Below are 24232 nucleotides of genomic sequence, written 5' to 3' on the forward strand. Positions count from 1 at the left end.
ATACTTCTGTAAAAAAAGGTAGGAGGTGGGGCGCCTGGGTGGCGCAGTTGGTTAAGCATCCGACTTCAGCCAGGTCACGATCTTGCGGTCCGTGAGTTCGAGCCCCGCGTCGGGCTCTGGGCTGATGGCTCAGAGCCTGGAGCCTGTTTCCGATTCTCTGTCTCCCTCTCTCTCTGACCCTCCCCCGTTCATGCTCTGTCTCTCTCTGTCCCAAAAATAAATAAACGTTGAAAAAAAAAATTAAAAAAAAAAAAAAAAAAAGGTAGGAGGGCAGTATTACTAGGATGGCAATAGTCCGCACACTGATATACACGTCCAGTGCAACCCCAATCAGCATCCCAGCTGGTTTCTTTGTAGGAAGCGACAAGCGCCTTCTGATACTCATATGGAATTGCAAGGAACCCAAAACAGTCTTGAAAAAATAAAGTTGGAGTACCCATACTTCAAATATTTAAACAGTTCCTACACTGCACAAATCAAGACAGAGAGGTACTGGCAAAGGACAGACATATAGATCAGTGGAACAGAACTGAGAATCCAGAAATAAACCCAGGTGTCTGTGGACAACTGGTTTTCAACAAAAATGCCAAGACCATTCAAGGGGGGAAAATGAAAATGGCCTTTCAACAACTGGTGCTGGGACAATTCAGACAGCCACAGGCAAACGAATGAATTTTCAACCCTTACTCCTCACACCATACAAACTCAAAATGGGTCAAAGACCTAAATGTCTACCCTAAAACTATAAACCACTTAGCAGAAAACAGAACGCTCAATCATGATCTTTGATGTGGCAAGGGATTCTTAAATGTAACAACAAAAAGTAACCAATGAAAAAAATGAATGAATTGGACTTCAACATTTTTAAAACTTTTATATCAAAGAACAATCAAGATAATGAAAAGTCAACCCACAGAATAGGAGAAAATATTTACAAATCTGATAAAGTATTTGCGTGTAGTATTAAAAAACTTTAAAACTCAGTCAAAAGACAACCGAGTTAAAAAATGGGCAAAGAGAGGTGCCTGGGTGGCTCAGTTGGTTGTGTCCGACTCTTGATTTTGGCTCAGGTCATGATCCCAGGGTCGTGGGAATGAGGTCCACGAGGGGCTCTGGGCTGAGTGTGGAGACTACTTAACACTCTCTCTCTTTTTCTCTTTCTCCCTCTGCCCCTCATCCTTTCACAAGGGTGCGCTCTCTCTCATTAAAAAAAAAAAAAAAAAGGCAAAGGATGTTAACTGACATTTCTCTAAGCAAGGTAGACACATCATTAGTCATCAGGGAAACGTAAATCAAAACCACAATGAGTAAACTTCATGTCCATCAGGATGATGGCTAGAATAAAAAAAAAGAATAGTACCAAGTGTTGGTCAGGATGTGAAGAAACTGGAAGGCTCACATACAGCTGGTGGGAAAGGAGAATGATATGGCCACTTTGGAAAATAGTTATGCAAACGGTTAACCATACAGCTACCATTTGACCCCCAAATTCCACTTTGGTTATCTACCCAAGAGCATGAAAATGTACGTCTATATAAAAACCTGTTCACGGATGTTTAGAGCAGCACTATTCATAACAGCAAAGGGGCAGAAATAACCCAAATGTCCATCAATTGATGGATGGATACACAAAATGTGATAAACCCAGTCAGTGGGTTATTATATGGGGCCATAAAAATGAACAAAATATTGATATATGCTACAATATGGATGAAGTTTGAAAACATTATGGTAAATGGAAGATGCTAGTCACAGAAGGCATGTATTATTAGTCTACTCAGGCTGCTAAAACAATGCCATAGACTGGGTGGCTTAAACAACAGATATTTATTTTCTCACTGTTCTGGAGGCACCAAGATCAAGGTGCCATCAGGGTTGGCTCCTGGTGAGAGCTCTCTTCCAGCTTGCAGACGGCTGCCCCATCCCTGTATGCTCACATGGCCTTTCCTCTGTTCCTACTTGGGGCTGGGTAGGAGACCGCATTCTCTGGGATCTCTTCCTCTTGAGGACATCACCCCTACAGGCTTAGGGCCCCACCATATGATCTCATTAACCTTAATTATTCCCCCAAAGGCCCAAACTTCAAATACTATAAAACTGAGGGCTAGGGCTTCAACATATGAATTTGGGGAGCACACAATCCTGCCCATAAAACCACATACTATATGATCACATCTATCTGAAATGTTCAGAATAGACAAATCTATGGAGACAGATTTAGAGACAGAAAGATTAGTGGAGGTGAAGAGAGTAAAGGGATGGTAGCTAAAGGGTACAGGGTTTTTGAGGTAATGACAATGGTTCAAAAATTTTCTGTAGTGATGGTTGAGCACATCTGAATATATTAAAAATCACTGAAAAACTAATTAAATGGATGAATTCTAAGGCTTATGAATGGCATCTCAATAAAATCATTATTAAAAAATTCAATACAATCCCAATTTTAATTCCAGCAGTTTTTAGAGAAGAAATTGACAAGCTAAATATGGACCTAACAATAAGTGGGGGGGGGGGAGCGGGTGGGGAACAAAGTTGGGAAGACTTATACTACCTGACTTCTAAGAGTTTTCATAATGCGACAGTAATCAAAAACAAAAATGCAAACAGCAATTAATATCCTACATGAACACAGATGCAAAAATATTTCACAAAACAAATCAATAATGTATCATTCCTTTAGGATGGATATAGAGATCAATGAAACAATATTCTAGAAATAGAACCATACCGATATTACCATTTAATTTTAACAAAGGCATCAAAGCAATCTATGGGGACAAGTCTTTACAACAAACAATGCAGAAATAAAAATGGATGTCCATACAGTGGAAAAACTAACCTCAAGCCTACCTCACACCATATACAAGAGTTATATGGATGGATCAGAGGCCTATATGTAAAAGCCCAAACCATGAATTTTTGAGAAAAACACATTATCTTTATCGTCTAGGGGAAAGGATTCTTAAAGGTCACAGAAGGCAGGAACTGTAAAAGAAAATTAAATTAGGTTTCCTCAAAATAAAATAGACCTAGTCATCCAAAGACACCATTCAGAAAAGGAGTAGCAAGCATTGGACTGGGAGAAAATATTAGCAAAACCTATGCGACCAAACACTGGTGCCCTAAATACATAGAGAACTCCTACGACTCAATAATAAAAGACTTGGACATTGTACGGGGGAAAAGGATGTTAAATTACGTTCATCTTCCTTAACTGTGCCTCTGTGAAGGACAGCTTAGGGCTTTGCACATGGGTAATTTCAAGTTGGATTTTACTCATCGTATCCATGGTCTTAATTCTTGCAACAATCACAATGGCTCCCTGGTCTTCTAGCTCTGATACACACTGGCTGCTCTCTAGACCAATCAGACAATACTAATCCTGGAACTTTACCCTGCTCCCTTAAATCTAATCCATGGGTTCGTGGAGATCTCATAATTCTCTGTGCACAGAAATTTCATAATTTTTCCCCTAGTATCAATCTTCTCATTATTTTGGGCACTAGAGATTTAGCATCTTCAATTCTGAGAAATGATTTTATATTCTCTTTACAGAAAGATACCATAAGTTTAAAAAAAATCTCCTCTGCTTTTCTCCAGAATTCCTAACGGTCAGATATTAGGCCTCCTGGGTTAGTTCTCAGGCACCAAAGCTTTGTGCCCTTTCACTCTTCACTTTCGCCTATTCTCCTAGCTCTGTTACTTTCCTTAAAAATCAGAGTTCTCATTTGAAATAAGGGTTCTTTTTTCATAGCATCCCGTTCCTACTCTACTACTGTAGTAAGAATCTCTTATATCTGATGATGCTGACTTTCAAAACATTTTCTTCTGTTGCCGGTATTAACAGTTTCTCCTATCCCATTTCATTCTATGGTTGTTTATTCTGTTCTTTCAAAACACAGCTATTCATGCTTATACTCATAACGATAAGGAACTGCAATGCCAGCTGGAAACACCACTGGCCTGAGAGAGACTGGAGGGCCACAGCACGTGAGGCGGCCACTTCGCTGCTGCCGCCTCGCATGGCGATAAATGGATGTGCCCTTCAGGGCCGTTCATTCTTCCTGAGAGCTATTCAGTCTCCAGCATCACCACCTGTGTTTTGCAACGGAATTGGGGACCAATCATTCTAAATGCTAACTTTCTGTCATAGCCAGTGCTCATAGTTCCTACTTATGCCAACGTCCAAGCCTCCTGCCCTGAATTTCTGACACAGTCTCCTTCAATGTGTTCGAAGTACACACAAGAGTTCTGCCTGGGACACAGGATATGCTCTTGGCCGCCAAATGATCTGTACTTGGGAGTACAGGGGATGATGGGCTGTTAATTTTACAGATTTTGAATCTATTCGTCATCTCCCAGGCACCGCCCCACCTCACACTACTTTCTGCCAAACTGGAGGCTTCAGATCCCGAGCCTCTCCAGTCCTGCAGGAACAGTGGCTTTCCTGCTGCAGCACCTCTCACCACCCTCTAAACCAGGGCTTCCTATATTCTGGTAATCAGTTACCCCGCCTCCATATGCCTTCCATCTTCCCCCCCAAAAAAAAAAAAAAAAAAAAAAAAAATTTTTTTCAGGTTTTTATTTTCATTCCAGTTAGTTAACATACAGTATAATATTAGTTTCAGGTGTAGAACTTAGTGATTCATCGCTCACATACAACACCCAGTGCTCATTATTAACAAGTGCCGCCTTTCTATTCCAGAACACCTACGGTGTTTATTCTCTTCCATTCTTCGTCTTCACTGATCTTAAAATTCTTTTACTACCGTTCTAGTGATGTCGCAAAGGGGAAAGTCAAAACGTAATTTTCATCTTTAACCAGAAGCCCAGAAATTGGCGCTTTTGTTTTCTGTTTCTATTGCCACTACCCCAGTTCAGAACTTACACGACACCCGTGTGGAATACTACTACTCAGACCAAGTTGGTCTCTGGTTGCCTTTGACTTCTTCCTGTTTTAATCCCATTTGGTTTTGAGATTAATCCTATTTCTAGATTAATCCTCCTAAAATCTGTTTACATCAAGTCATTCATTCTCAAGTCACATATCCAATCTCTATGAACCTACACTTTCAAAACAAAACAAAAACAAGGAAACAAGTGCAAACTCACTTACCTGGTTTTCAAGGTTCACCAAAATGGGGCACCATCCTTTATCCAAGCAATTAAATCAACCAATTCGTCTGGTTATTTTTGTGCCATTCAAGCTGGCCGACGCCGTGTCCAATGCCACGTTCGCTAGCAGTGCTACTCCCACTTTCTCATTCATCCTTCTCTCTCCAGCCAAATTCACCAAGATTCTCATTCTTTGTTTTCTGCGCATCCATAGCCATTCTTTGAAGTCCATCTCAATAGCCCTGGTTCATGAACATTTCTAACCTTGCCAGGGTCAAATTCTTTCTCCCTCCTCCGGTATCATCCTGTGCAATATTTCCTGTCTGCACTACCACCAAAATATCCCATCATAAATATTCCATCACACACACCCCCCCACATGCACCTACACATCCACCATTTCATTAGGCATTTGACATAACTTATAAGAATACCTGAAACAGACGGGTGGGGGATGTGCTAGATGGATGATGGTATTAAGGAGGGCACTCGTGATGAGCACTGGGTGTTGTATCTAAGTGATGAATCACTGAATTCTACTCCTGAAATCAATGCTTCACTGTATATTAACTAATTTGAATCTAAAACAACAACAACAAAACCCCTGCAACATAACAGTACAAAACAGGCCAGAATAAACATCTACAAGAACAGGAAAATAAAACAGGATACAAAAATTATAATGTCTATGCCAGAATCCTAAAATCTACCTAAACAAATATGAATTACAAAAAAAAAAAAAAACACAAAACATTACACATTTGGAGGGCTATCTGCCAGAAGTAATTTTGATTTCAGAGTATTTATCTCCAGCATTTCTAATAGCATTCGAGTAACTGACTGTTGAGTCAATTCCTAATTCTGACTAAAGTGCAAATATTATCAAAGTAATCAAGGAAAATAAATTTTAACAAAGATGCTTGTTTCCAGATGACACAACGACAATCACAAGAGGTGAGCTACAAGCTAAGCCTGGTATGAGGTCAAGAGACCATCTCTGTTCACTCACAGGGATGTTTCAGAGCAAATTCTCTGTAAGGATCAACCACCAGGGTACCATGTGCATAAAAACCAAACCCTACAGATTACTTGTTTACTTGCAATTGAGAATTTGTGTTAAAGGTTATTTTTAAGTTAATATAAACATCCATTTTCTCCGCACAAGTATGTGTGTGCACGTGCGTGTGCAGGTATCACACAGAGAGATGTGAACGAGACAGAGCCCAAACTGTAGGGACCGCTGGTATGGCCAAGACTCTGATGGAAGACGGGAGGAAAGGAAGTACTGCTCACTGTGTGCCTTTTTGGCCTGCTAAATTTTACAACAGGATTATTGATCTGAAAAACAAAAATTCCATTTTAAAAAGCCCCCAAATAGACCTACTCTTGGGTTCATGTAGTTTTTCCTACAGGTAATTGTAAAGTGAGTGGCTGTGTCCGACCGTGGAAGAGTTCAGCCGAAAGCCCAGCTATTCCTCATGAAAAATGCTGGTCCAGGGAACCCCTACTTGCTGTTTTTGCGAAGAGGAAACAGACATGAAGCTTATATGGGAGATAATAACAGGTGTATGCTTTTGAGGGAGTAGTGAACCACCTCTCACAAAAAAATGACACCAATCGTGCTTTGAATCCAGGCCGAGTCCTCAGAAAGGCAAGAAATCAGAGCCGACCCATCTGGACAGACTTTACACAGCTTTGACAACACACGAGCTTCAGTTTGTATTTTTTTACTCTTAGCTTTCAATCAACTGCACTATGTGGGGAAATGTTATCAGAAAAGGAAAAAGATTCTTAGTGTGTATCAGAAGCTGCTAGAGAGAAATCATCTATCCAGGGGAACTAGTCCTTCCTTGAATCAGCCTCGAGTCAGATGTGAGGACAGGCATCCCCAGATTATTTCGAGTACATTATGTGAAAGGGAGAATAATCCACGTCTAAAGAAAGACTCTGAAACGGATGCATTCCTGAATTACTGAGTGTGGTTTTTCTGTGCTGTGGGGAAACCGCAGCCCTCCGGCTTCCAGATGCTTTCTCTCCGCACGAAGTGAGGCTCCTTCTACTACTCTGCTTACAGAGACCACACTTACCACCCGCCGTTCCAACACATGCAGAACTGCATGTTAATAAATCATTTACTTTAGACGAAGAGTAGAAAAACAAAACAGGACTAATGTTTACAAGAAAATGGGTCACATCTAAAATTATTTTTAAAGCAAAAATAATTAAAATAGAATTTGAGGATTAAATATAGGAATTAAGAGGAAACCATCCAGAGGTAACAATAAACTAGAAGCCTAAAAAGTAATAAAACAGAATTGAAGCTTCATTCAATAGTCAATGGGTTAGTTGTTTGACGCTAAGGCAGCCAGAGTCTAACAAACCCACATATTTGCCTTTTAAAACTTTGGAGAGTCTTTTCAAAAAGCTCCCTGGGGTTTCTTTGGCAACACAGCCAGCGGCAGAAAGCGGAAGGGGATCCAAGCGGACACGGGGCCTCTCGCTCAGAGGTCTGTCCAAGCCTCGCGGCCACGGCAGGCTGGAAAGGGGTCGGTGGGGTGGCGGCTCGCGTTAAGGAGCCAAGCCTGGTTCTGCCTCCAAAATGGGCCAAGTCACTCTCTGTCACCCCACAACCGTTCAACCATTTCCGAGGTATACTTCTGCGTGACTGGGGGGACAAGTCACGGAAAGGGGTCACATCAGATACAAAGGGGTCTAGGGCCAAGTCACACACGCGCACATTTCTGTAGATGTTTGCAGAGCACCTTCCCCGCAGCGGGGGCCGCAAGCGACGGCTCGGTTCATCTCCCGCTGACACGTCCCGCCGGAAGACAGGGGGGTTACTGCCAGCGCTTAAGGGAGAGTAGGGGGACTCCGGTGACCGTCACCCCCAGCACCACGCCTCTGACTTAAACACATCTGGGGAATCGCTCCGCGACTGAGTTACCACCAAACGCAAACCATTTTCATCTTCTAATGGAAAAGTCAATTCAATTAAAGAAGCAAACCTAAACAGAACTATTTCCTACCACCGCTTCTTACCCAACGGGAATTTACAGTGGAATCTTGAACAGCTAGCTTGTATTATAATCATCTGGAAAGGCTACACTGAAAGTTGCATTAAAAATTCTATCTATCTTCACATGTCAACAAACGTGCCGGGACAACTGGCAGGAGCAGCAAATCCACCTCCCATTTGGCACAGCTGGTCTGTAAAGTTAGGAAAGAATCGAGCCGTCGCTGGGCCACTGTCGGTACGGTTCCGAAAAGGATGTCCCGTATAAAGCAAATGCACATCCACAGCCTATCTCAAAAGCCAAGTCTGCCTGCAACTGATAGTGATTAACTATAAAATTTGTTTGACAATGCTCAAAGCAGTCTAAATACGTACACCAGGGTTCACATTTAGAAGGAAAAGAACCTGAACATAGCACATTTGTACAACTAATAACAAAATATCACTTCTAGAGGCAATGATGCAATATCATTTCTTGGGTTCTCCCTCAAAGATAAATATAGTTTCTCAATCCTAAAAATTATTATTTTTTTTGAGACAGAGCTAGTGAGTGAATACAGGGGAGGGGAGAGAGGGAGAGAGGGAGAGGGAGAGAGGGAGAGAGGGAGAGGGAGAGAAAAAGATAACCTTAAGCAGGCTCCACGCCTACCATGGAGCCAGAGGAGGGGTTCAATCCCACAACCGTGAGATCATGACCACAGCCAAAATCAAGAGTCAGATGCTTCACCAACTAAACCACCCACGCACCCCCTACAAACTATTTTAAAAGTATTAGGTCAGTGGTGAAAGGCAGAGTTTTGCAAGTAAGTGTAACTAGGACTTATATTTGCATAATGAACACAAATAACTAATAAATGGTATTTTAATATGCATGTTCTACACTGAAAATCTAGAAAGCACAGAAGATCATTTAAAAATGTACCATCTAGGGACACCCGGGTGGCTCAGTCAGTTGAATGTCTGACTCTTGATTTCAGCTCAGGTCACGATCCCAGGGTTGTGGGATCGAGCCCCGCGGAGTGTGAGGCCTGTGTGAGATTCCCTCTCTCCCCCTGCCCCTCTGCCCAGCTCACGTGTGTGCTCTCTCACTCTCTCCAGAGTAAATTAAAAAAAAAGAAATTAGCATCTATTAAAAAAAAAAAATACCAGTGATAAGCCCCATACCTCTGGAGAGCTACCTTCAATACGGGGCGATGTGGTTTTTCACAAGCAGAGAGGATGCACTGAGGGTTCACAGAACACGTACCACTTTGCATCCGGCTTCTCCCTTGTTACAGACATTATTACATGTCCAAGAATGTCCTGCAGTGTATCTCTATTGGCTGTTTATAACCTTTAAATACCATTTCATCGTTAGTGATGAAGACTGAGGTTGGTTTCCACGGTTTCCTATTTCTAAAATATTCTGAATAGCCTTGTACGTACAATTTGAATACCACGACTTCCTTAGAACAGAGTTAAAAGTTAAAAAGCCAAAACACTGTCTTTATATTTCTAAATGTCTCCCCAGAAAGATCACAGCAAACTAACGTTTCCATCTGACGACAGGAACTTCACCTCCCTCTGTAGTCTGCCAAACACTGGTTACAATCACTTCTTTTAAAACGGTTTTCAGTTTTGGTGTAAAAAATTTAATTCTTCATTTCTGTAACAATTATAAGTTGTAACATTTTCTCATACGCCTACAGACCATTTGCATTTCTTCTATGAATCAGTTATGTCCTTTAGAACCTCACTCTAAAAGTCTGGATAAATACATAGGAGAACGGTAGCTACATTTGGAAAAACTGTAAAATACCTTTATGTTTAGGTTTATCTGATGTTAGCCACATTCATTAGGTGAGCCAAACATATCCATGTGAGACTATTAAAAAAAAAAAAAGTACAAGACGAAAACATCCAAATGCATTCGTTGGGCTGGATGGTTATTTCAAAGAAGACACGGGTCATCATGAATCTGTTGTGAAAGAATTTGCTATTCTTTCGGTTTGATCAGCTTTTCTAGGAGATTCTGAGTTTTCTCTAAAGGTAAGAGGGAATCTGGCAGCAGGTAGGCTGAGCTACTGGAATATTCCCCACGGTTCCTAGGAAGAGCTGGCCAGGGCCAGAGCATGTCAGCCTGATGAGTGACAGCAGCAGCTGGGACATGACCACGCAGCTGGCAGGCACCGGCCGCGGTAGGACCAGCATGTCCTGGCACGTTGTGCCTGCGAAGCATGCGCGGCCGAGGGCTCAGTAACTCTGGGTGCAAAAGTGCCCCCAGGCCCAGGGACCGTGAACTGTGTCACAGAACATCAGGACGGAGAGTAAATATGAATCCTGACTATGTCTGTTATCACTGCGAGGTGAACGACCAAGACTTGGAAATAGGAACAGGATCCTGAGTATACTGCTGGGGAAAAAGAAGACTTCGAAAAACAAACAAAAAACGAGGCTAATAAAACAGGATAAACTAATTCAGCTCACAGCACCACAGGGAAAAATCCAAACTCCAGCGTTGAGAACTTTTGTAGGCATAAGGAAACAATGAAAGACACCAACGCGGAGGTTTCTCTGGATCCCAGGGGAAGGCAAAACATGGTCTGCGGTGTATACTGACCAAGGGAAAAAAGGCCTGTGACCTGGAAAGGAGGGCAGGCAGATCTGGCGCCCAGCGAAACCAGAAACTTCTACCACACTCGACCAGATGGGCTGCTCTCAGTTACGCCACAAGGACCCTCCATCATCCTGCATTCTCACCATAAACGTTTGCTCCGCTCATCAAGACCCACGCTTGCTCTGAGCGAAGCATGACACCTGAAGTGTCAATAAACCGACTAAGAAATTACATTACCTATTTCAATTTTTCAAAAAGAAAGAAGTCTACTATTATTTACCCACCTATTACATACCCACCAGCACAGAACGCACGCCTGTATTTTACTGGGAAAAAAAAAGTTGCTGTACTGACTTTTTAAAAAAACTTGACTTAAAAAAAAAAAAAACATGTATTTTCAAGGTTTGTTTCTTTTTGAGAGAGACAAGAGTGTGAGTGGGGGATGGGCGGAGAGAGGGCGACACAGAATGGGAAGCAGGCTCCAGACTCTGAGCTGTCAGCACAGAGCCCTATGCGGGGCTCGAACCCATGAACTGCGAGATCATGATCTGAGCTGCAGTTGGACACCCAACCGACTGAGCCACCCAGGCGCCCCAACAGTTGACTCTTCAACAAGAGGGTTGAAATGAACGGGTTTGCTTAAACGTGATTTGTTTTCGTTACATACAGTAGCGTAAATGTATTTTCTCTTATGATTTTCTTAGTATTTTCTTTTCTCTAGCTTATTGTGAGAACACAGTAAACAATACATATGACATAAATGTGTGTTAATCGACTGTTTATGTTCTTAGTTGGGTTTCCACAGTTGAAAGTACTTGGCTATTAAATTTTGGGGGGGGTCAAGCTATATGCGGCTTTTTCACTGCACAGGAGGTCAATGCCCCTAACTCCCGTGCTGTTCCAGGGTCGGCTGTATAGTACGTAAGACATCAAGGAAAGTTAGAAGCGGGGAGACAAAGACTGGACAGACAGACATGCCGGAAGGAGCAAGGGCTTGAGGCTCAAACTGTAGAAGAAAAATGAAGCCCGTGAGAATAGCGGCTGGAAACAAAGGTGAGTGAACTAGATCTTTCTGACTGCAGATGCTCTGGGACTGTTTTCTTTCCAAAAACACCTTTCTCTTTCCTTTGCCATTTTGAGTTAAAAAGTCAAGAAAAATGTTTACACTGTATAATAAGGCTCTAAGAATATTTGTTTCACATTCAAAAGCAGGGTATTTTCTCTAGAAAGCAAGTCACATATGTTTCTCCAGAATAAACAAAGGGTAAAAATTGAGCCGTTAGCCCCCAGCCAGAGTTAGGAAGGAAAAGGATCCCTCTTTTCTCTCAACCAGTTTTTCCTCTCGCCTGATTCTAACCCATTCTCCGTCAGCAACTATCGCCAAGGATGCTCTGACCTTGCAGAGTGAACACTGGGTGCACAGTCTGCTCCCTCCTCCCAGGACCAAAAGCACCCGCTAACCTGAAACACAACCTGACAACCGCCAAGTGTCAGATGTCACTGTAAACCAGCCCGGAGGAGATTATTTTAAAAGGCGAGTCGGCAAGTGGTTAACACGGAGACCGAACACACACCCGAAGAGAAAACTTTACAAGAATCTGCAGTGACCCGCAAATGGAGGCGGGGCTAGCACTGCCGTGGTGTCTCCAACAGCACCCGGTCTTAGGGGACCCTCAACGCAAGTGACCACATGCTCCGGAAAGGCGTGCGCGACGCCCCAAAGTTCTAGTTGTGACAATAACACCACCAATACTGCAAATACTTTGAGCAACAGGATTCACTCAGATACAGAATCTGAAGGTAGTTAGCGGATAAAGGCAGGTTTCTAGGGTCAGGCTACTGCGCATTTTAGTACCGCCATCATTTACTGTGGCTGCCGTATCAAGCAAGTTACATGAGCCTTTGGGGAAGTGGTTTCCGACACCAACAGAGGAGGGTCACTCCCACCAGCCCTCGGGGGCAATGCAGGCCTTGAGGAAGACGAAGATGCTTCCTGGCCCAAGGCCTGACACGTAAGACTCCAACTGTAGCCATTATTTCATAAATACCTGAAGAATTACAGTAAGATATTTTAGACTCAGTCGGCCTCTCCACTCGTAATAAATGCATAAAGCTGTTATGCTGTCAAACGCAACTGGGAGGAAAAGAATACTCAATTGAAGGGCAGCATTTCCGAAAAAATTTAAAAACTGCAGAACTACACATTCTAATTATTTACAGAATAAAAGAAGCCAGTAACTGCTGTCTCTACATTCTCAGAGTTCTGAGAGCATGGCATGGTCCTGGACAGAGGACCAATCTGATTTAGCCAAAAATCACATGTGAAGAAATTCCCCAGAGACAAATCAGCAATTAGACGTCTTTGGTCTCCACACCGGCGCTCCCTGGGCTTTCCGCACACCAGAAACCCAGCCAAGTGCCTTGTCTCGCCACTGAAATCACCACCTTCAGCCGTATTACTTACAAGATTAAACAAAAACAAAAAGATCATAAAGGTCATACACCTAGGTAAGCCACAACCCTCGAGTGGAGGAACCTCCTCTCTTCTGTCAAAGATCCTATCCTCCTTAAAGGCTTTCTCTATGTCCTGTGACCCAGCAATCCACTCCCAGCTTTCCACCCAAGATAACAATATTCACAACAGCATAGTTCAGTAAGAGCCAAAGGGTGGAATCAACCCAGGCGGCCCATCACTGACGAACGGATGAACAAAACGTGGTATGTGTCCCTGCGATCCAGCCGTCAGGAGGAGGATGTGCGGACACGTGACACAAGGCTGAAGCCACAAACACTGTGCTAAGTGAAAAAAGCCGGTCTCAAAAAGCTAAACATTGCGTGATTCCACGTTTCTAAAATGTCCAGAACAGGCAAATGCACAGACAGAAAGTTGATTAGTGGTTGCCGGGGACCGAGGGGAGCGAGAATGACAGTGACTGCTCGTGGGTACGGATCTTCTCTTGGCAGTGATGGAAATGTCCTAAAATGAGACCATGTTGGTGGCTGCACGGCCCTGGGAATATACTAAAAACCACTTAAAGAAGGGTGAATTTTACAGTATGGGAGTTGTATCTCAATTAAGTTGGTTTTTTAACAACGTAAATGTACACGCACATAGGAATATGCACACAACTATAATAACTTTTAAGTTAATTTTGAGTTAGACATGAAGCCTCATGCCTATTTAAAGTAATGCTAATTTGGGGGGACGATCCTAAAATGTTAGCATAGCTGAGGGTACACTGGAATATCACATAGCCAAGTTTGACAACTATGGATACATACTAAAAATCTAAGATTAAATCTCCACTGAACTAGCAACTTTAAACTACCAGAACCAGCAAAGCGGTAGCAATCTGCTGTCTAGGGAGTTAGCTTAAATTTCAATTTCTTATATTTGAATGGAATCAAGAAACTTACAAGTTAAAAAGTGTATCGTCAAGTACATACTAGAGAACAGGAGCTATGTCTTTTACACCCTCATGACCTTTGTGGCAGGCAGACAGTCCCTTGCACACACCATGGACCACATAACGAGCGAATGAGATACTTTAATACCGTATTTGTAAAACAAGGTCGTGACTGTCAAGCTTTTTGCTCTATGTGGTAACCCTTTAGATAAGGGTCAGCGAACTGTTCCCATAAAGGGCGAGACAGCAGATATTTCTGGCTTTGTGGGCCAGACTGCTTTTATTTTTTCTTTTAACGTTTATTTATTTTTTTAGAGAGTGAGCGTGGGGCAGAGAGAGGAAAACAGGATCCGAAGCAGGCCCCGCACTGTCAGCGCAGAGGCCAGTGCGGGCCTTGAACCACGTCCTGAGCCACGGAGGACCAGACCATTTCTGATGCAAGCACCCTGCTCAGGCCCTGAAGCACAAAGGCGACCGCAGACAACACAGAAACCAGCGCTCCCCTGCTTTCACTGGCGCGGTCCGATGGAACTTTCCACAGCGACGGAAGTAGTGTGCCATCTATCAAGCACCTGAAGTACAGATACCGTGACTTAGGAACTGCTCATTTTAGTGACTGCCAATGTAAACAGCCACACGTAGTCAGTAACGACTGCACTGCACAGCACTGCTTTGGACTAACCGACTAGCCAATTTTACCTCTGGTCAAAAGACTTAAAGAGTGTGAGTTAATTTTTAAAGCTAAAAAAGGACTCTGAGTATATCACAGGGTGAAAATGGAAAGAGAAAACACGATGTAAAATTTCTAACCATTCACAGATCATACTAGTAAATAACTGAACTTCTAAGCAAATTAATCTCAGCTCAAGCAGTAGGATACGTGTAGAGCTCCATGTATCTGGATTTCGCCATACTTTGTCTGGTATATACTTGCTGGATTCCAGCGCGGAGGTCGTCCCAGATCTGGTCAAGGCCAATCTGCTTCAGTCCATGGGGATTCTGACTCCTGTTTGATGACATCGTGAGCGATATTCTTAGGTCGTCCAGTGCAGCAATCCAAACTCAAGGTACAGCTAATTCTCCATCAGATGAAAATATACAGTATCATTCCAAATTTATTCACAGCAGCTCAGAAAGGATGTCCTTTATATGTGGAGAATGAAATCTCATTGCAGGCAAACCTGAGGAAGAAATAAAGCCAATTAATTCTTTCTCGACATCCTGGGGTGGGTAATGGGGTGCCTGCCACGCGCACAGAAATATTCAGTCTGTGGGCATTAGTGGGCACCACTCTAATCTAGAGAATATTTCTCTTTCTCTGTGGAAACAAACTCATGTTAGATGGTCTACGTACAGAGATAAGCTTACTTATCAGGGATTTAGGTCGGAATCCTATGAACTCACAAGAAAAGTGTTCACAAGAAAAGCCGGGTGAAACTGCAGAAGCACAGCTAACACTGTTGCTCTTTTTTGCCTCCTGAAGGTATCAAAACTTAAACTTAACCACTTGGCCTGCATAACAACTAGAAAGATAAACTCACAAAGGAAAAAAGGCAAAGCTAACTCCCAGAAAGCGAAACACAAACACCTAAAAAGTAGGAAAAACCAACCGCACTAGTTACCTGTGAATTCTAACAGTTTTTCACTTAGCACTTTGCAGGAATGCAGATGTTGGGGAGGTTGAAGGTGCAGGGAAACGGTCACTCCCCCTTTTAGAAGGGAATTTGGCAGGAATCATCAAAATTTAAAATGTCCCCTAAATTCAGTGGCCGGGGTCTGAAGCTCGGCTCCACACCTACTAGGTATGAGGTCTTCGGCAAGGTACTTCACTTCTCAGCCTCGATTTCTTAATCCTCAAAAGGGGGGCAGATCATTTTTCTCAGACAGTTACTGTGAAGTCTAAATAAGATAATGCCTCTGTTATTTACTACCTTATCGATATTTAACACATAGTCAACGCTTCACAATTAATAGTGGCTATTATTTCCAAGTGTATAAGTCTCCTGCAAAACAGAATTTAATGCTTCAGGAGTTCAGATCCATAGATAAAGGGCCGGAGGTATTCCATAGCCTAGTAACTCAGTACTTCTCAATACGTAATACTACGGTCACACCTTAAGGATCATCTACGTACATCACACTGAAATGTGGAGGTTTTTAAACAAGTACTTCTGTTGTCAAATTAAGAAACACTGAATTATTTGAATGGCTCCATACAATAAATGTTGGAGGTAAATGATGTCTGGAGCAGTAAGAATGGGTTGTCAAAGCTTGCCAGTGCAAATTTGAGTTCAGCAAGTAATTCGGTACATTCTCCATCTTCCATGGCATTAGCGCTCCCTGTAGGCTAAGGCACATTTGAGGAGAATGTAGTTCATACTTGTGGATCAAGTCCGAAAACCAAATCATCTCTAATATTTATTTAGCTGTTACGGAGGCTTCACGCCCAGTGTGGAGCCCAACGCGGGGCTTGAACTCACGACCCTGAGATCAAGACCTGAGCCAAAATCAAGAGTCAGACGCTCCACCGACTGACGCACCCAGGCACCCCTCTACTAATTATAATCTAAGCTTTGGGACCTACTATTTTATGAAGCCACACTACCACTCTTGATCCTGCAAGTATTCTACAGCATACGCTCAAAGAAGTATGCTCAAATGTAGAACATAAACATAGCTGCCAAAAGAATTCCCTCAAGTTTTAGGGAAACCGACCACCCGGCAGCCACTTCGCAAATGCTCCCGGAATCTATGTTCCATACGCCTTTCCTTCCATCTCCCTTGGGAGGATCATACCCACCAACACCCCACTTGACAGGGTGTTTGGACCCGTAGTACTGCCTGGTGGCGCGACCTATTTAAACCCGCACTCCTTGTGTTCCACCCGGGGGAAATCATCACTTCAACTCCCCAGACTCACACACACACTTCAGTTAATTCTAACTTAGATAAGCCTTCTCAGACCCATCTAGATGCTCTTTTACTCCTCTTTCTTCCCGTTTAATTCCTAGCAGCAACCAGGAAAAATGTTCCACTCTTTCCATTTTCACCTTTTCCTCACCGTATCACTTCCACTGGGCCGCATACAAGTACCTTCAAGTTCAACGGGTTACTACGGGGACGTGTCCCAACCTCCTTCCTTCAAACCCCCACCTGCCAGTGACTCATGAAGTGTATCTCCAACCCAGACTGCTTCTCTCGAGTCCAGGCCCACCTACACGTCTCAGTGCCCAGTTCACACCCCCTCCTAGACCTCGCACACCCAGCAGGCGTACAGCTGAATGCAGGAGCTGCCCCCGGATCCCCCGTTCACCGGTGCCGCCCATCTCAGTGAGCGCCAGAAACCTGGGATAATTCGAATGCCTCGTTCCTGTTCTTTCACATCTGAGTGCTGATTTTAACCTTCGAGGTCACGTCACATCCACTCACTACTACCTCCGTTTCCTTCCCCAGCGGTCACTGTCGTCATCGTCGTCGTCATCATCATCACTGCCGCCGCTCCCCAGGCTGCTTGTGCCTGGAAAGCTCCTGTGCTCCCTCGCCCACGTCCAGCCAGGTGACACTCACTAGAAGTCCCAGACCAGTGAGGTGCGCCCACCTCGTGGGACTTTCCCTTCTGAACTCTCATTCCTGGTAATCCCAGGCCTGTGTCTCTCCCTTCTTTGCAGAGAAGGATTCATGGCACAGAGACCATCTCTTTTGCTGAGAACCTAGTTCGGAGCCTGGCACACAGATCAATGTTGTATATGAATAAATGAAATAACAAATTGGGGAACTGAAAAGCTGTGTTTTTAAAGGATTTAGAAATAATGAAGTATCACCATTATAAAGCATCTGAACTTACCCTCAAACCCCCACTTAGAATCTCCATTACATTCTATCTTGTTTCTTCACTTTTTCCTTCAAACACTAGATTTTAGGCTGAAATTTTTCTTACTGATTCATTTACTAATGTTGTTATTCTGGTCACTACAAACGTATACATATTTTAACACAGTGTTTAAACAGGCTTGTAAGACGCCCAGGAGTTCAGTGATCAGTAATATTTTACTGAACAAATATTTAGTACGAAACTACCATGTGCCAGGCACTATTGTAGGCACTGTCTTATGTACTCTTAATAATAGTAAATCTAAACAGACACAACTCTACTGCTGTGGAATAAAGCACCTAAGAAGCTAACCCATTAACTTTTGGTATGTGACACACTTGTAAAGTGGAAAATCTATGTACCAAGCATTTGTGTACCAAAAATATTTGCTCATAAGAACCAATTACAGTAGATTGGAGGTTAACTTTAAAGATAGTTAGTTCTGGCCCTCCCTTTTACGGAAGCAATCAAACCTAACCAACGTTACAACGCTAGAAAGTGTCAGAACAACAAGCCTGACATCTGGATTCTGAAAAGCCAGTATTCCTCAATACCCTGGTGTGAATTTTAGGTTCTTTCATTTTTAGCATGTCAACAAATAGGGAACCAATTTCAACAGTCACAAACCAATCGATGTGATACATCACAACAATGAAAAAGGATACGAAACCATATGACCATTTCAGTAGATGCAGAAAAAGCATTTGACAAAGTACAACATCGATTCATGATAAAAACCCTCAACAAAGTAGGTTTGGAGGAAACACACCTCAACATAATAAAGGCCATTTATGAAAACCCATGGCCAACATCATACTCAATGGGGAGAAACTGAGAGCCTTTCCCCCAAGGTCAGGAACAAGACAAGGATGTCTACTCTCACCACTTTCATTCAACATAGTCCTGCAAGTCCTAGCCACAGTTATCAGACCAGAAAAATAAATAAAAAGCATCCAAAGCAACAAGGAAGAACTAAAACTCTATTTGCAGACGACATGACACTATCTAAAGAAAACCCTAAAGACTCCACCAAAAAACTACTAGACCTGATAAAGGAATTCACTGAACTCGGCAAAATCAAGGTACAGAAACCTGTTGCATGTCTATGCACTAATAATGAAGCAGTAGAAAGAGAAATTAAGAGAATAATTCCATTTACAACTGCACCAAAAATAATAAAATACCTAGGAATAAACTTAACCAAAGAGGTGAAAGGCCTGTACTCTGAAAACTATAAAACACTGATGAAAGAGATGGAAGACAACACAAATGGCAAGACATTCCATGCTCACGAACTGGAAGAACAAATACTGTTAAAACGTCTACACCACCCAAACAATCTACAGATTTAATGCAATCCCTATCAATACCTACACATTTTTCATAGAACTAGGACAAACAATCCTAAAATTTGTATGGAACCACAAAAGACCCCAGATAGCCAAAGCAGTCTTGACAAAGAAATACAAAACTGGAGGCATCACAATTCCAGACTACATGTTATATTACAAAGTTATAGTGATCGAGACAGTACAATACTGGCACAAAAACAGACACATAGATCAGTGGGACAGAAGAGAAAACCCAGAAATAAACCCACAATCATATGGTCAATTAATCTTCAACAAAGAAGGCAAGAATATGCAAGAGGAAAAAGACCATCTCTTTAATAAATGGTGCTGGGAAAACTGGACAGCTACATGCAAAAGAAGGAAACCAGGCCACTTTCTCACACCACACACAAAAATAAACTCAAATGGATTAAAGACCTAAATGTGAGACCTGAAACCACAAAATCCTAGACAAGAGCACCGACAGTATTACTACTTCTACAACATCAGCTATAGCAACGTTTTTCTAGATATGTCTCCTGAGGCAAGGGCGATAAAAGCAAAAATAAACTATTGGGACTACATAAAAATAAAACCTTCCACACGCAAAGAAAACAACAAAACTGCAAGGCAACCTACTGAATGGAAGAAGATATTTGCAAATGACATGTGATAAAGGGTTAGTACCCAAAATATATAAAGAACTGATACAACTCAACACCAAAAAGACCCCAAATAAACCAATTGAAAAATGCGCGGAAGATGAAAAGACATTTCTCCAAAAAAGACACCTAGTTGGCCAACAGACGCATGGAAAGATGTTCAACATCACTCATCATCAGGGAAATACGAATCAAACTACAATGAGATAGATCACCTCACACCGATCAGAATGGCTAAAATCAAAAACAGAAGAAACAAGTGTTGGTCAGGATGTGGAGAAAAAGGGACCTTCTTGCACTGCTTGTGGGAATGTAAACTGGTGCAGCTGCTGTGGAAAACAGTATGGAGGTTCCTTAAAACACAACTACCCTATGATCCGTTAACTGTACTAAGTACCCACAAAATACAAAAATACTAATTCAAAGGGATACATGTACTCCTATGTTATTGCAGCATTTACAACAGTAAAATTATGGAAGTGGCCCAAGTGTCCATCAACTGATGAACGGATAAAGAAGATGTGGTGCATATATACAACGGAGTATTATTCAGCCATAAAAGAAGAATGAAATCTTGTCATCTGCAACAACATGGATGGAGCCAGAGTATAATGCTAAGCAAAATAAGCCAGAGAAAGATAAATACCATATGGTATCGCTCATAAGTGGAATTTAAGAAACCAAACAAATGAGCAGAGAAAAAAGGAGAGACAAACCAAGAAACAGACTTACCTATAGAGAACAAACTGATGCTAACCAGAGGGGAAGTGGGTGGGGGGATGGATGAAATAGCCGATGGGGATTAAACAGTACACTTCTCACGAGGAGCACCGAGCAGAGAGAATTTGTTGACTCACCGTATTGTACGCCTGAAGCTAACAGAACATGGTATCTTAACAATACTGGAGTTAAAATAAAAAACTTTAGAAAAACCCAGATTCACCAATTTTCTCTAGAACACCTCCACTCTCCTAACTCAGCATCGGCATCCAAATATGCCCAAACACGTTCTTTACGTGCTTTTTCTTCCTCTACGACACTTCCCATTCCAGTTCTAAGTCTTTACACCAAGATTCACTCACACTCTAGAAGATCAAACACAACCTTTTCATGTTAAAATGTCAGAGTGACATCACTCATCAGGGAAAGACAAATCAAAACCACGGTGAGATGCCACCTCGCACCTGTCAGAATGGCTAACATGAACAACTCAGGCAGTGACAGATGTTGGCGAGGATGTGGAGAAAGAGCAACGCTTCTGCACTGCGGGTGGGAATGCAAACTGGTGCAGCTGCTCTGGAAAACAGGATGGAGGTTCCTCAAAAAAACTAAAAATAGAACTACCCCACGACCCAGCAATTGCACTACTAGGCATTTATCCACAGGATACAGGTGTGCTGTTTCAAAGGGACACACGCACCCCCATGTTTCTAGCAGCACTATCGACAATAGCCAAAGGATGGAAAGAGCCCAAACGTCCATCGATGGATGAATGGATAAAGAACATGTGGTATATATACATATATACAATGGAGTATTACAATGGCAATTACTGCCATTTGGAACTAGAGGGTATTATGCTAAATGAAACTAGTCAGAGAAAGACGAATATCATGATTTCACTCATATGAGGACTTTAAGAGCAAAACAGATGAACATATGGGAAGGGAAGCAAAAATAATATAAAAACAGGGAGGGGGACAAAACAGAAGAGACTCTTAAATACAGAGAACAAACTTAGGGTTGCTGGAGGGGTGGTGGGGTGGGGGGTGGGCTAAATGGGTAAGGGGCATTAAGGAATCTACTCCTGAAATCATCGTCGTGCTACATGCTAACTCAGATATAAATTTTAAAAATAAATTAAGTTAAAAATAAATAAATAAAAATACAATGTCAAGTTGACTCTACTACACACACTTTGCGTCTAGTTCTATATGTGTAACTTTGTACCACGGCACACCTCAGTTTATATGCAGAATATGTTGGAAAATAAGCAAAGTAGTCTATTTGAAACTACCTGCTCTAGTTTTTTATCGTCCCCACTGAGTATTCAGGGTTCATACATAGCTGATGTGAGGTTCTCAAAAACTCACAACGTCCTCACCTATTTAAGCAAATAGTTTAAAGAGGACATCCTTACCTCGTAGTCTCAGTATCCCCTAGGGAGTCTCACACCCTTACGCTTCAACATTTATTACTAATATGACAGGAAAGGAATCCAGAACTTAGTCGACAAGGAGACGTTCCAAGTAAGCACATGAGGAAAATGTCTTCGAGGTGAGGCCACGCGCTGACAGCAACAGCCCACCTGCTGGTGTCCGGGTGGCCCCTCTGGGGCAGAGGCGGGGACAGAGTTTGGGTGGGAGATGCTCTTAGGAATGAAGCGTCTGCCCCCCCCAACACCCCCCACCCCGGCCCCCAGCTCTGCAGTCAGCCCTGTCAATGCTACACACAAGGCCGCACTGGCCTCAGTGGCTGGAAGCGGGCCAGGCCGGGCAGCTCTCTGTGGCCGAGGTGGGCCCGGAGGAGCTGAAAGCGGGGGCCGTCTGCTGCCCGCGCCGCCCACGCTGGCAGTCAAGTCCCCTCTCGAAGGGGCAACCAGGTGGGGCACCCGCGTATCCACCAGGCTGTCCAAACGGACATACGGCGCTCTGGTAAGCGGTTTTCCACTTGGGGGCGAGGGGGCAAGGGGCTAACCTGCGCGTGCGTCGCCCAAGTGTCTGTGAACTGAACGGACAGGAAGACTGCTTGGAGTGATAACCCACGACACAGGCGCCCACGAGGCCTTATCTGCCAGGATTGCAACTTCGGAGACAGTGCACTTTACAAACGGGACAGCCTCCACCTCACGACCAGGCCATCCAAACTGCCCATGGCCTTGAGCAGACTTCATAAAAAGAGTTTCGAGTGGTTTTTAAGTAAGGGGTAAAAATATTTTAGCTAAAAATCTTTGGAGGTCCAAAAAGCCAATCAACACAAGAAACAAACGGCAAAACTCAACCAGGTATCTATTCAGGAAACCAGGCAGTTTTCAAGAGCATTCTGGTATCGCAAACCCGACATTACAGCGTTCACGTCTGCGGTCACGAACATCCAGGAGAAACGCTGATTTGTAGAGGAAACCGAGGCACAAAACGCAACCGGTCAAGGACAGGAAGCAGAGGCAGCCCAGCTGCACCTCACGAAGCCGAACAAATCACCACAAATGCAGACACACCGCGCTCTTCTCCTTCGTGTCCGCCTAGGAAAGCAAGACGGCGGAATGGGACACGAGTCAGAATAAACAGCCTAACAGGAGAAAGGAGGTTGTCTATTTAAGGACTCCCCTCAAAGACCGTGTTGTTCCAAAGGGACAGAAAAGTCAACAGAATCCGTAGTAAACAGACTTTCTAACAATTCACACCGTGAACCAACCAAACAGCCGATTTCTCAACATTAATGGTGCACAGGATGTCTTCGCTGAGGAGGAGTGCTAGGTAAACAACCTCCAGGAATCCTGAAAAACACCTCCTCTTTGCTATGAGGAAGTCAGAGTTTCAGTAGTAATAAAAGGGCTCTTTTAAATGAGCACTTAGAACAGCCTTCCACTGAACGCTGACTGATTATCAACTGAATAGAGCATCAAGGGATACGGGAGACGCGCTAACTGCGGCGAAGTTGACACGTTCGTTGGCTACGAGACTCGAGAGGCCTTAATAAGCGGACGCCTCTTGTGAATCTCCGTCAAAACGACAGTATAAGTCATTCGAGTGGACTTGGCCATAGAGTGGTTTTTCCTGAACAGATCTCGGGACAGGTTTCTTCAAGAAAACTAATGTTTTAAGGAACAACACAGCTTTATTTACTTACTTACTTATTTATTTATTTATTTTTTTAAGAAATATATTTCAACGTTTATTTATTTTTGGGACAGAGAGAGACAGAGCATGAACGGGGGAGGGGCAGAGAGACAGGGAGACACAGAATCGGAAACAGGCTCCAGGCTCTGAGCCATCAGCCCAGAGCCCGACGCAGGGCTCGAACTCACGGACCGCGAGATCGTGACCTGGCTGAAGTCGGAGGCTTAACCGACTGCGCCACCCAGGCGCCCCTATTTATTTTTAAAGATTACTCTGCACTGGTCCCTACTCATTTCTAACTAACGCTCACGGAGCTGACCACACACTTTTGCAACTTTTTCTTTAATAACGAAATACATCTCACTTAATGAAATGTATCTCGTTTTTGTGAGCTAAAA

At 43.1% G+C, this 24232-nt stretch overlaps 1 protein-coding gene across 3 annotated transcripts in view; it reads right to left on the reverse strand.

The window, feature by feature from the left end:
* Positions 1-24232, reverse strand: part of CUL1 (cullin 1) — a 106494-nt gene that overhangs the window by 53923 nt on the left and 28339 nt on the right. For 2 of the 3 annotated variants that reach the window (XM_040471679.1, XM_040471678.1), the window contains exon 2: positions 15012-15312. In XM_040471679.1, coding sequence (XP_040327613.1) covers positions 15012-15151 — 140 coding nt within the window. In that variant the 5' untranslated portion in view covers positions 15152-15312. Of the gene's footprint in view, positions 1-15011; positions 15313-24232 lie in introns of those variants that run through there. The other variant, XM_040471680.1, reaches the window with a different exon arrangement.

The sequence above is a fragment of the Herpailurus yagouaroundi genome, unplaced genomic scaffold, assembly GCF_014898765.1.
Source record: "Herpailurus yagouaroundi ecotype Mexico unplaced genomic scaffold, PumYag 100, whole genome shotgun sequence".
Classification (NCBI taxonomy): domain Eukaryota; kingdom Metazoa; phylum Chordata; class Mammalia; order Carnivora; family Felidae; genus Herpailurus; species Herpailurus yagouaroundi.